The sequence below is a fragment of the Geotrypetes seraphini genome, chromosome 15, assembly GCF_902459505.1.
Source record: "Geotrypetes seraphini chromosome 15, aGeoSer1.1, whole genome shotgun sequence".
In the NCBI taxonomy this organism is placed as follows: Eukaryota; Metazoa; Chordata; class Amphibia; order Gymnophiona; family Dermophiidae; genus Geotrypetes; species Geotrypetes seraphini.
In genome coordinates, this window is record NC_047098.1 from 20,590,917 (window position 1) to 20,605,388 (window position 14,472).

A 14,472-nucleotide genomic window follows, 5' to 3' on the forward strand; every position below is an offset into this window, starting at 1 on the left:
CTGCGGAGTGCCCCATCGAGCAAAGATGGAGAGTAGAGTCGGAGGGTCCAACGTCCACTCGTGAGGTTGAAGGATGCGGCTGAGATTGTCGGCCAGAGAGTTCTGTTCGCCCTGGATATAGACCGCCCTGAGAAAGAGATTGCGGTCCGTGGCCCAGGACCAGATGCGCAGAGCCTCCAGACAAAGGGGGCGAGATCCGGTGCCGCCCTGCTTGTTTATGTAGTACATGGCGACTTGATTGTCTGTGCACAGGAGGAGGACTTGAGGACAGAGAAGATGCTGGAAAGCCTTGAGGGCGTAGAATATGGCTCTGAGTTCCAGGAAATTGATGTGATGACGACGCTCCTGTGGGGTCCAAAGTCCCTGGGTGCGTAGATCTCCCAGGTGAGCTCCCCACGCGTAGGGGGACGCATCTGTGGTGATGATCATAGAGTGGGGGGGCAGATGGAAAAGTAGACCCCTGGAAAGATTTGAGGAGTTCAACCACCATTGGAGAGATTGCTGAAGAGATGATGTCACAGAGATGGGATGAGAAAGAAGATCCGTAGTCTGTGACCACTGGTTGGCGAGCGTCCACTGAGGTGTACGAAGGTGGAGACGAGCCAGAGGAAGGACATGCACTGTCGAGGCCATGTGACCCAGGAGGACCATCATCTGTCGAGCAGGAATGGAGGGCTGCATGAGTACCTGACGGCAGAGATGGAGCAGGGTCTGCTTGCGATCGGAGGGGAGAAAAGCCCTCATTAGCGTGGTGTCCAGAACTGCTCCAATGAATTGAAGTCGCTGGGTGGGAAGCAGATGCGACTTGGGGTAGTTGATCTCGAACCCCAGGAGGTGGAGGAGAGAGATGGTGTGATGAGTAGCCTGTAGCACAAGTGGAGACGTAGGTGCTTTCACCAACCAATCGTCCAAATAGGGGAACACCTGGAGGTTGTGAGACCTGAGGAAGGCCGCTACCACTATAAGGCACTTGGTGAAGACCCTGGGTGAGGAGGCGAGGCCGAACGGTAGCACCTTGTACTGATAGTGGTGGTGCAGTACCTGGAATCGCAGGTAGCGGCGAGAATGTTGATTGATGGAGATGTGAGTGTAGGCCTCTTTGAGGTCCAGGGAACATAGCCAGTCGTGTTGAGAAAGAAGAGGATAGAGCGTGGCAAGGGAGAGCATTCTGAACTTCTCCTTGACCAGACACTTGTTGAGGTCCCTGAGATCGAGAATGGGACGGAGGTCTCCCGTCTTTTTGGGTACCAGGAAGTAGCGGGAGTAGAATCCCTGCCCCCTTTGATCTGGAGGTACTTCTTCGATGGCATTGAGAAGGAGGAGGGATTGAACCTCCCTCAGGAGGAGGGGGGTTTGAGATGAGTTTGAAGCAGACTCTACGGGAAGGTTGTCCGGAGGCAGAGTCTGGAAGTTGAGAGAGTAGCCGTGGCGGATGATGTTGAGGACCCACTGGTCCGACGTGATGACTTCCCAACGGCTTGAGAAAATGGTGAGACGACCCCCGATAGGCTGTGGAAGAGGCAGCGAGGGTGGATGACTGGCTATGCCCTGGAGAGAAGAGTCAAAAGGGCTGAGATTGTTTAGCAGGCTGAGGAGGCTTGGAGGGTTGGGTGGCCTGAGACCGAGCCTGGGCATGGTGCTGCTGTTGACGGGGTCGCCGAGATTGTTGGGGAGGCGGATTGAGTGGCCTGGCTGAGAACCTCCGCTGGTAGGATGATTGAGGCCGATAGGGTCGAGCAGGCGGAGCCTTCTTTTTCGGCTTGATTAGGGTGTCCCACCTAGTCTCATGGGCGGAGAGTTTCTGGGTGGTGGAATCCAGTGACTCTCCAAAAAGCTCATCCCCGAGACAGGGGGCGTTGGCCAGGCGGTCCTGGTGGTTGATGTCCAGGTCGGAGACTCTGAGCCAGGCCAAGCGACGCATGGCTACAGCCATGGCAGAGGCCCGAGAGGTGAGCTCGAAGGAGTCGTAGATCGAGCGGACCATATACTTGCGCATTTGGAGAAGGCCAGATATGTGCTGCTGGAATAGCGGGACCTTGCGCTCAGGAAGGTACTTCTGGAGGGCAGACAGCTGTTGGACCAAGTGTTTGAGATAAAAGGAAAAATGGAAGGAATAGTTGTTTGCCCTGTTGGCAAGCATGGCATTTTGGTAAAGCCTCTTGCCAAACTTGTCCATGGTCTTACCTTCTCTGCCAGGAGGGGTAGAGGCATAGACACTGGAGCCCTGAGTCTTTTTTAAGGTGGATTCCACCAGAAGGGACTCATGGGGCAATTGAGATTTGTCGAATCCTGGAATAGGGATGACACGGTAAAGGTTGTCCAGTTTACGGGGAGCTCCCGGTACCGTGAGGGGATTTTCCAAATTTTTGTAGAATGTCTCCCGTAAGATGTCATGTACGGGAAGTTTGAGGAACTCTTTAGGAGGTTGCTCAAAGTCTAAGGCTTCTAAAAAGGCTTGGGACTTTTTGGAGTCAGATTCAAGGGGAAGTGACAGAGCAGCAGACATTTCCCTCAGAAATTTAGAAAAAGAGGACTGCTCAGGTTTAGAGGAGGCATCAGGCGCCGATGGTTCCTCATCAGATGAGGAGGGATCCTCCTCGGTACCGAGAGGAGTCTCCTCCCATAAATCCGGATCCCTGACTTCTGGTGCGTGTCGGGACACCGGGGTGGAGGGTGCGGTGTGGTGAGTTTTGGACAAAGATTTACCAGAGCGCACCGAAACGGCACCAGGGGAGGACGATCGGCGTCGTTCTCGGTCCCGAGAAGAGTGCCGTACCGCCTGGTGCCGAGCAGGATCCACTGTGGTTCGAGAATGAACCACAGGATCATCAGGAAGTTGTTGTGCCGAAAGGATCGGCATCGAGGTGTTTACCGGTACCGAAGGAGTGGACACCGGGGGCTCGGTGCGGGGCTCGGGCCGGTCTGGTACCGGAAGGAGCGGTGCCAGGATAGAGGGTAGCAGTTGTTCAAGCTGTTTCTTCAACTGCTCCTGAAGCTGAGTTTGTAGGATGGCCGAGATACGGTCATCCAGGGGTGGCATCGGAACCGCTTTCTTTTTCTTCGGTTCCTTGGATGCCGCTCCACGCCCCGGCGATGAGGAGGCCGATGACGAGGCACTCACCGTTATCGGGGCGGAGCGTTTACGGGACCGGTGCGATGCCGGTATGGACGGTGTCGTCACCGTAGCTGGAGGGCGCTCGAGGGAAGAGGAAGGCTTCTTAGCCGGCTTACCTGGCGCCAGTGGCGCCGATGCGGGATCGGTCGGTGTCGAGCTGGACGGTGCCGATTTCTGCGGTACCGCCGCTGAGGGTGATGAATCCATCGCCGACTCGGAGCCGAAGAGCAGGGTTTGCTGGATTCTTCGGTTTTTAAGAGTACGTTTTTGTAAAGTGGCACAGCGGGTGCAGGAGTCTGCCCGATGCTCCGGACCCAGGCACTGCAAACACCAATTGTGTGGGTCAGAAACGGAGATCGGGCGTGCACACCGCTGGCACTTCTTAAAACCGACCTGCGGGGGCATGAAGGGGAAGATAGCCTCCGCAAAATCGAAGTCCGAGGCCTGTATAATGGCAACAGGCCCCGCCGGGGCAAAAACGAAAGAAACAATAAAAATCAAAGTTTTTTTTTTTTTTTTTTTTTTTGTAATTGAAAGAAAAAGGAAACCCGGAGGTAGAGGAAGAAAAAAATATAACAAAAGCGCGAGCGGGAAGGCAAAAAGTGATTTCAACGGCCGTTGAAAAAATACACGCGTCTTCTTCGCTCCGCGGAAACGAAGAAACTGGGGACCACGCACTCCTCCGTCGGGCGGGAAGGCACTCGCGCACGCGCGGTGCGGCCAACTAGAAACTTCTAGTTAAAAGGTCCGTACCGAGGGCTCCGTCGGTGACGTCACCCATGTGTTAAGAATATGCTGCCTGCTTGTCCTGGGATAATACATGTTTGCTTCTCATTTTGCCATTAAATACCAGTTGTGATATGGGTTGATCCCTTATATCTTCCTCAGTAGAGACAAAGCAAATAATTAATTTGGTCTTTGTGCTATGGACTTTCTCTAGTGGTCCAACTGATTTATGAGTTTTCCCCCTCCTCACACAGTAAATTCTCTTTATCATCTTCCTTCTGAATGCTTTGCATTTTCCTTGCCAGTGCTTAAGCTGTTTCTCATCTTCTTCATTCAGCTCCTTTTTTTTTCCTTTCCATTTTTGATGGATACTCTTTCAGCTATAACAACGTTTTTCACCTTACCTTTCAAACAGGCTATCATTTGTGCTTCCTTCTGTCTAAAGTGGAATACTTCTGATCTGAACTTCCATTTTAAACAAATGTCCACCCTCAACCTTTGAAACTGCTCCTTTTAGTTTATTTTGAAACCATTTTCTTCATTTGTTATTATCTCATTTTTGAAAGCTAAGTGCAAATGCAGTAAATCTCCTTTGTGACATCCTCAGTCCAGTTATCCACTCCACTACTGTCAAGCAGTCCCAACACTTGCATTTCATATCAAATCCTCTGTTCCAGTAAGGACTAGGTTCAGAATCACTCCCTCTCTTGTTGATTCCTGAAGCAGTCATTTATTTAATCTAGGAGCGTTAACCTTCCTAGCATATCCTGATGTGATATTTAACCAGTCAATATTGGAGTAATTGAAATTAGATTGTTGCTAAATTTGGTAACGTCTCTAATTTCTGTTAATATTTCAATATCTTGTCTATTTATTCTGGCCAGGTGGACAGTGGTTATGCCCCTACAACTATTTTCTTTCCATAAAAATTTATATCCCTTCCCTTAAGTTAGTAGGCCAGTCACTGCAATGACAATAGAGAATGACATGAGGACAAATTTTTCCCCATCTCCGCTGGAACTCATTTTCCCCTCCCGCCGAGTTCTTTTCTTATCCCTGCAAGCTCTGTCCTCATCTGCACAAGACTCAAACCCTTTAAAATCAAGTAGCAACATTCTAGAGCTCAGATTGTGATGTCATAATGCCTCATTCCACCAATGCCTAAGCTCCGTTCTCATCTGCACAAGACTCAAACCCTTTAAAATCATAAGTAGCAACATTCTAGAGCTCAGACTGTGATGTCATAATGCCTCATTCCACCAATGCCTAAGCTCCGTTCTCATCTGCACAAGACTCAAACCCTTTAAAATCATAAGTAGCAACATTCTAGAGCTCAGACTGTGATGTCATAATGCCTCATTCCACCAATGCCTAAGCTCCGTTCTCATCTGCACAAGACTCAAACCCTTTAAAATCATAAGTAGCAACATTCTAGAGCTCAGACTGTGATGTCATAATGCCTCATTCCACCAATGCCTAAGCTCCGTTCTCATCTGCACAAGACTCAAACCCTTTAAAATCATAAGTAGCAACATTCTAGAGCTCAGATTGTGATGTCATAATGCCTCATTCCACCAATGCCTAAGCTCTGTTCTCATCTGCACAAGACTCAAACCCTTTAAAATCATAAGTAGCAACATTCTAGAGCTCAGATTGTGATGTCATAATGCCTCATTCCACCAATGCCTAAGCTCTGTCCTCATCTGCACAAGACTCAAACACTTTAAAAGCATAAGTGTTCAAGGTTTGTGCAGTTAAGACTGAGCTTATAAGAATAGGACAGGGACGGTGACAAAACTTGTGGGAACGGGAAGGGGAAAAATTTGGCCCTGTGTCATTCTTTAAATGACAGGCCTTAACAGGGACCATGCACCAGGATTCCTTCCATTATCCTGCAATTATAGGTCCTATATTCAGTCACTAGGTGTCACCACTGCACGATACTGTAATTAACTTTCCTTTCACCCCAAGTGGCTGTGAGTACTGCATCAACAGCAACCTCTGCTTGAGGAGCAGAAAACCCGAGCCAGGAATCAAATCTAGGACCTTTCATAGCACTATCACTGAGCTACCAGGCTCAACATTTAAAAACAAACTCTTAATAGTATTACAAAAATTTTTTAGCAGTTTAATTTAAGAATTGGGAAGCTCACTGTTTCCATAAATTGCTTGTTGTTTTGAATGTGTCCTTTGGCCATTTGTTAGGTTTATCACTGATTATTTTCTCTCAGGGATATCGTCTCCAAATGGTTAATTTTGTGAATCCTATTGCAGAGAGGTGGATGCATACTGAGGTGGTCTTCAATCTCATTTGCATGAAAGTATGCTAGAATTCACAGGCAAATTGATCTTGGCTGTTGGATGAGGCCCTGTGGGAGAAGCAAGTCCATTTCAACTGATGAGATTTTCTAGTGGATGGTTTTCTGGGCACTAGGAGACCTTCTCTAACTTCTTCGGAGACTGGAATTTTGTCTAACATGCTCTGCTAAATCTCCATGCTGTCAAGAATAAATTGGTTAGGTTGGGATGCAGAAGATGGCCTTGATGTTGTTTTAAGAAGGTTGGTTGATGTCCCTAGTAGAATTGATCTGTGTGGCAAGAAGACATGGAAACCAAACTTCTCTGGGCCATTGATAAGCAATGAAAACGTTATGTGCTCTGCCTCGAAGAATCTTGAGGAGGACTTATGAGATTAGTGGAATGGAGAGGGGAGGAAGCCAAGAAATGGCAAAAGCGTCGCAAAGTATCGTAAACCATACTGGAAGGTCTGGGCATATGGAACAGAAAGCAGCAGACTTCTTATTTAGCTGAGTTGTGAAGAGGTCAATCTATGGCAGTCCTCAGTGCTAGAAGATAGCATGGGCCACCATAGAGTCCAAAGATCATTCATGTGGATCCAGTTTGGGAATAAGCGAGTCTGCAACTTGGTTGTGTTGCCCTGGAAGGTAAGCAGCCTGGATTACCATTGGACTAGAGAAGGCAAGATGTAAAATGTGTGTAGCCTCTCAGCATAGGCCTAGTAATCTTGATCCTCCTCACTGATGACAAAAAATGACAAGTTGTCTGCAGATGAGCATGGTCTCGTTCTGAATCCAGAGTGTGAAAGCCTGCAGAGCATTAAAAGTCTCTCCGAAACTGAAGGAATTTATGTGAAAGCTTTCATCCTGCAGGGACCATTGGCACTGCACATGCAGGTATAACATGTGCGCATCCTGTATCAGCAAGAAACATCAGTCATCAGAGTTATTTGCAGCTATTGAGGCTGAAAAAGTTCATCCAACAGTCAAATATCTGGCTGATGTCACCACTGGAGGAACCTTGTGAGGCAGGCATGATGACAATAGTTTTTGAGAAAGGCTGCCATTTCGGGTTCCAGTGGAGTTTGAAATGCCACTGTAAGAGACATATGTGTAATCTCACTAGCGGGATAATATGAATAGTGGCTGTCATGTGTCCCATCAGATGGAGAACAGTATGAACAGACATCCATTGACTTTAGCAGAGGGTTGCAAAGGATATTCAGTGTTAAAATCTTGCTTGATGCAGATACATTCTTGCTGTTCAAGCATCCAGGTGGGTGCCAATGAGCATCACAAACTGCTGGTATGAGGCAGAAGTTTTTGTGGTTGATCAGGAACTCTGCACCGTAGAGGACTTCAGTAGGCTTTGACCTCATTTTCTAAGTACATCCAACAGACTGCTAAAGCCTGTCGCTTCTATCTCTACATCACCACCAAAATTTGCCCCTTCCTCTCTGAGAACGCTGCTCGGACCCTTGTCCACACTCTGCAACCTCGCGCTTAGGCCCACTGCAATTTACTTCCGACAGGTTTCCCACTGAACCACCTCTCCCCCTGCAATTGGTGCAAAACTCAGCTGCATGACTTATCTACTGCCAACCTTGTTACACTCACCTTACCCATCTCCTCAAATCACTTCACTGGCTCCCTATCCACCTCCCCATACAGTTCAAACTCCTATTACTAACCCACAAGAGTGTTCATGCCGCAGACCCTTAGTATCTCTCCTTATACTCTGTTCCGCAGATAACCTGCTTTTATCTCTACCCTTCTCTACTGCCAATTCCAGACTTTGCTCCTTTCATCTAGCTGCCCCGTATGCCTGGAATAAATTACCTGAGTTTGTCTGTCATCCCCCTTTTGTTACCTTGTTTAATAGCAGACTGAAAACCCACCTTTTTGATATAGCCTTCAATCTATAACCCTACTTCCCACCCTAGCCAGTAGATTAATCATCCCCCTAACTGTATCCTCTACCCTGGCATCCTGTTTGTCTGTCTTGTCTTGTTTAGATTGCAAACTCTTTTGAGCAGGGGCTGTCTCCTTCATGACTCTGTACAGTGCTGTGTATGTCTGGTAGTGCTCTTGAAATAACAATAGTAGTGGTACCTCATAAGAGTACCAAGGGCCATGTCCTTTGTTGGTGCTGCGATGAATCAGTTTGCATGAGGCCTCTTCATGAATCAGCTCCCCGGCCACAGAGCGGATTGGATCTGTGACCTTAGTGAATCTCTAGCTCATAGGCCTTTGGTTGATAAAAGCCCTCTCTATAACCTGTAAGTCATCTTTGCTGTACCTTATGGGCATCAAATGAGCAAGTAGTCAGGGCACTGAGATGAGATTAGTCTGATTCCTCTGTTCTTGCAATCTTAATTGTTTTGCTACCACAGCTTGACAACTGCAAATCCTCCAACATTTCCCAGTTAGTGCTGCAAGAAAAAAGTAGCAGGAGGGGAGCAAAGTAAAAAAAATTAGAAACTCAAATTATGTTCAAGTGCTGCTTGTCCATTTGTCCCATGCAGCTGCAAGGAGCTAATCTCTCCTTGCTGAATCACTTAATTATCCAGACATCTGCCATCTCATCTCTCTCTTGCCTGCTGAGGAAAAAATCATCAGGTTAAATGAGAAGGTGGACCAGCTGAGGGGAGGGAGGGGGAAGGGACCCACCAAGACTGTTGTGCTGTTTTTACTTACTGTTGATCGTTTCCGCAGGAATGCATCAGCTTCATCAACGAATAATAAAAGGCTGTAAAGAAGACACAGGAGCTATCACGGCAGCACAGGCAGGGAAGGGAAAACATTCAACTACTGTACAGCTGAGTCGTAGGCCCTGCTGGACTGATCACCACCAGAACTCTTTCTTTGTTCAGGCGGAGTTAAATACCAAAATGTATTCCAAATTTTCAGTGTCAAAAAGGGCCCTTTTACAAAGGTGCATTAGGGCCTTAATGTGTGGAATAGCGTGAGCTAGCCGCTACCGCCTCCTCTTCGGCAGGTGGTAGTTTTTCGGGTAGCGCGCGCTAATCCGGTGCGTGCGCTAAAAACGCTAGCGCACCTTTCTAAAAAGGAGCCCAAAGTGATTGGGCCTAGAATCTGAATTCCTGTCACACCCCCAGACACCCTTTCCAGAGCTGGGCAATCTGCATTACTAAATGCCCCTACACAAACGGCAACATGGGGAAATGTCTGGAAAGCAGTACACTTCCCCCTCCGTATTCGCAAATTCCATATCTACGGATTTGCTTATTCGCGGTTTTAAACGAAAAAAAAAATCACTTTCATTTTTCAGGCTATTTTAAGCCCTGTAAGCCCCCCCCCTTAAACCTTACCTGGTGGTCTAGCGGGTTTTCGGGGCAGGAGCGATCTTCCCACGCTCCTGCCCCGTGCAGATCGCTCACAGGAAATGGCTCAAGAGACTACAGGAGCTCAAGGCAGCCATTTCCTGTGAGCGATCTGCATGGGGCAGGAGCGTGGGAAGATCGCTCCTGCCTGAAAACCCGCTAGACCACCAGGTAAGGCTTAAGGAGAGGCATTCAGGGCTTAAAATAGCCGGGGGGAAGCGGGGGTTAGAGGCAGAACCGGCCCGAATGTTATTTGCGTTTTTTTCATATTCGCGGGCCGGCTCTGCCCTAAACCCCTGCGAATTCGGAGGGGGAAGTGTAGATACTAATACTCTAAGGGCTCCTTTTACAAAAGCGTGTTAGGGCTTTAACGCGCGGAATAGCGCGTGATAAATTTCCGCATGTGCTAGCCGCTACCGCCTCCTCTTGAGCAGGCGGTAGTTTTTCGGGTAGCGTGCGCTAATCTGATGCATACACTAAAAACGCTAGCGCACCTTTGTAAAAGGAGCCTTAAGTATGGCTGTGATGGAAGAGGCTGAGTTGGATTTTTCACCCTAAATATGAAAGTCCAGCTTGCCCTGCGTTTCCTCTGTACAATCACTACTCCTCCACCTCCTGCATCAACACAAGACATGATATCATTGTAAATGATAGATACCTAAAAAATAGTGTTTGAAAGATCTTCTTATGTTGGAGTAGGAATACATATAGTATTGTATTAAATATCAAACCCAATACAATATTATATTTATTCCTACTCCAATTTAAGAAGATTACATTACATTACAGATTTCTATTCCGCCATACCTTGCGGTTTAATGCGGATTACAAAAAGAGTTACAGAAGGAGGGTGACAAAGTTAGATCAAAGATCGTTTCCAAGAGTGGGTCAGGTAGGATCAGGGGTTAGGGAGAGGATGGTAAGAAGGAAGGTATTCGTGTTTTTAAGCCTTATTCAGGGATTTCTTGAAGAGTATAGTTTTTATTTCCTTTCTGAACATCTTGTAGTCTGGGGTTGTTATCAATAGGTTGGAGATTTGGTTATCTAGTTTTGCTGCTTGAGTGGCTAGTAGGCCATCGTATACTTTTTTCCGTTTTACTTCTTTGATTGGGGGGTATGTGAATGGGGTGTGCGTTTTTCTATGCCTGGTAGAGGTAGTTTGGATGATAGATTGGGTTGTCTCCGTTTATAGTTTTAAATAGTATACAATAGAATTTAAATTGTATTCTTTCCTGGATCGGAAGCCAATGTGAATCGATGTATGCCTCTGTAATGTGGTCATGTTTCTTCAATGTGTAGACGAGTCTCAGAGTTGTGTTTTGAATTGTTTGTAGTGGTTTAATCATTATTGCAGGGCAGGGGAGGTAGAGGATGTTGCAGTAGTCCAGTATACTTAGGATTAAAGATTGTACTAAGAGCTGAAATTGTCTGTCAAACACTATTTTTAAGCATATGTCAAGTGAAATGTTTGCCTTTAAATAATTAACCATTGCAAATGATGACAGGTAAAGATCAAAACCAGTTTGCCCAGGTAAGATTCATCATCTTATGGTAGATATACATAATCAATTCCAAAATACAAGTTATTACCAACTCTTTTAAGCCCATGTCTTCCACCCAACCTCTCTTATCTGCCTCCCCCCCAAAATTTATTATAGCAATGGCCTTCCATGCTTTCACAGAGCTCCGATACAATCATATCCATGACTAGGTACAAGAGAATGGATTCAACAAAAATCTCGCCCACAATAAATAATCATAGTAAGGGCAAAATTCACCATATCAAATAATTAACTTAACTCATACATCAATTAAGATGTCTATTATCTGTACTTTTCAAATTTTCAATTCAGTCCCCAAAAAAATCTGGGTATATCATAATGCATATAATACTCAGATTATAGGAGCTCTTATAACATATGTTATTTCAGATTCCCAAACTGGGATCTCAGCTCTAATCATATATACTCCACCCTTAGTTTAAATTTCAGCCTAAATCCTTCCATTACCTCATCCAAATTGATACAATGAACAAATCACACAGTAACAAAAAGTATCATAAGTGTCTATATCAAAACTTTTTCAAAAAATGTCAACCCTTATATCTTTGGAGGTTGACAACAACTGGAACTACTGGGAGTGGTTCAAACTCTTGTCAGCGCTGAAATTGGTGTCAACCTCCAAAGATAAAATAACAATAATAAAAAATAAAATCCCAATGACCTTGAGATCTACAGAGCACTATCCAGTGTACTTTGCAGTTCTTTTGCTCTGCTTCTGCCTGAAACAAATCTGACCCCAGAATATTAAAGTTTCTGCTTGTATTCAGTTTGTTCTTGTAACATATTTAACCTTGGTGAGGCACAGCTGGAAAGGAAACCACCCATGGGAAAGGAAGAGGCTTCTGGCATTGGTTATTCCTGTTTCAATGTAATGGGTAATTAAGCCTGACGACCGAGATTAAAAAAAAAAATGCAGAGTCAATGTGACATCGGTGACTTCATGGCAATGGCCAACAGCAGTGAAAATGTTTTGTTTTTTTTTGTATGCACAAATCCATTTTTTTTAAAATGAGCTTGTTGCATGTAGCCCATTCATCAGGATAGAGGCACTTCAGAAAATGCACAGCGTAATAGTTTTTTATCTAGATGGCTGAGCAATGGTCATCTACAACAGTCTGTATACAAAGGCACAGCTGCAACAGCTCCCCAGGATGGTGCCCTACAGCAACTGGCAGCCATCCCAGGAAAAACAAAATCAGCCTATTTGTACTTGGCAAATCTGCCAAACCAGAAACAGCAGCTAATCTGGGTAACACTACCACAAATTCTAATTCCTATTAAATAAAAAAAAATTCCCAACACAAGCAAAATAAGCTCGTTGTTCCAAAATCTCCACCCAGCAAAGAAAAAGACAAATACAAATTCTTTCTTAGGCACTCAAAAGCATTTATTTTGCAAGTTTCAAATCATAATTTGAGCCACAAATATAGAAACATTGCTGTGATGAATGCAGATGTGGATTGACTCGGACAATCAGAGAAAGAACATGTCCGAACCAATAAGGAGGACCATAAATCAGCAATTAGCTTCCTCCACAGAATGCCCAGACACCATCTAAATATAGTATCTCAACTAAATCAGATTCCTCTAAGCTTATTCCAGGAGATCTCGAGTGGTGAATGGGAGTATGCACACAGAAGGGGTAAAAAAAACCCATTCATTCATTTACCTCTTTGCTGGATTTGTGGCTCAGGGAATATCAGATCTTAGTTTTAGATTTAAATAGTGCCTTGCATGGTACATTCATGGATGACCTTACAGCTCTGGACATGTCAAACCTCGCAGTGAAGCCAGTTTGAAGCCCCTATAGGTTAACATAAGGGATAGACCTGATCTGTGCAATGTTTTAAGTATCAAGAGACTCTAAGCAGGAAGTATGACTTCTGAACTGTGATGAAGCTTTTGCATCTATTTCTACCTATAGTACAAAAATGTCAGGTGATATTTCATCTCTTAAAACGTATATACTGTCCACCTACAACAGTCTACGTACTGTATAGGTGCAAAGCTATAACCTCTCTGGATAGTGCCTTCAGGAAAACTTAGTGCATGCTATGAGCATGGGCGTTTTTACACAAGAATCATCATAATGGGTTAGACCAATTGGATTACTGCAATGTGCTTTATCTTGGGAAAACGAAAGCAAGATGTAGGGCCTTGCAGCTCTTAATGAATTCTGCTGCTAGGTTAATTACTGGTGTTCCTCGAATGACACATGTAACACCTATTAAAAAAAAATTGCAGATGATAACAAAAAATTGGAAGAATTGCGATAGACTGAATCATATTTTTTGGTGGGAATCCCTGTTCTTATTCTATCGATATGAATGTATGAATTCGGAACTAACTGGTCATTGTAAAAACATTAATGAGATTTGGGGCCCATTAGCAGATATTGTAGCCACCAATAGTATAAGCCTTCATCATCAATAGAGTCTTATACACATCTAGGATGGGTGGGAGAGGGGGGGAAAGATATTTCTATTATAATTTGGAAGTTATAAGTGCTGTTTCATTGTACCAATTGTACAGTGGTACCTCGGTTTACGAGTGTACTGGTTTGCGAGTGTTTTGCAAAACGAGCAAAACACTCAGCAAACTTTTGTCTCGTAAACCGAGCACTGCCCCGATAAATGAGCACTCAGCAATTGTGGCCCAGGGGTAAGAACTTGCCTGTGGGTGCTGCACAGCGATTCCAAAGTGTTGCCTTCCTTCCTTGGGGTCCCCATGCGGCTGCCCTCCTGCTTCTGCGATGCCTCTGCCGACCGTCAGCACTCTCCCGGCTCCCATCTAAACTGGCCATCCTGAATGAGCATGCGCGCGACTTCTCTCTCCTCTCCTAAGGCAGCCGCTCCCCCGACAACACGCTCACCACGTACAAGCATGCAGGACGTCCTTGTACATGGTGAGCGTGTTGTCGGGGGAGCGGCTGCCTTAGGAGAGGAGAGAGAAGTCGCGCGCATGCTCATTCAGGATGGCCAGTTTAGATGGGAGCCGGGGAGAGCGTTGACGGACGGCAGAGGCATCGCAGAAGCAGGAGGTCAGCCGCATGGGGACCCCGAGGAAAGAAGGCAACACTTTGGAATCGCTGTGCAGCATCCGCAGGCAAGTTCTCACCCCTGGGCCACCATTGCAAACTTCGGTTGTGGAACGAATCTTCTGAGTTTGCATTAAAGCCTATGGGGAACTTTGCTTTGAAAAACGAGCATTTTGGATTACGAGCATGATCCTGGAACGGATTATGCTCGTAAACCAAGGTACCACTGTATTTTTTATATGCACTTTGTGTATGTTTTAAAATGAATAAAGATTTATAAAAATAAATTGCACTGGCTCCCTATATCACAAAGGGTGCAGTATAAAGCGTTAACCAAGGGCTCCTTTTACTAAGCTGCGATAGCGTTTTTAGCGCGCGCAGAATTTTAGCG

General features: G+C 45.7%; 1 protein-coding gene across 2 annotated transcripts in view; it reads right to left on the reverse strand.

Moving 5' to 3' along the window:
• The window catches only part of LOC117349038 (ATPase family AAA domain-containing protein 3), a 108,789-nt gene that overhangs the window by 30,121 nt on the left and 64,196 nt on the right, over nt 1-14,472 (reverse strand). For both annotated transcript variants that reach the window (XM_033921922.1, XM_033921921.1), the window contains one exon: nt 8,836-8,887. In XM_033921922.1, the coding sequence (XP_033777813.1) occupies nt 8,836-8,887 (52 nt within the window). The remainder of the gene's footprint in view (nt 1-8,835; nt 8,888-14,472) is intronic.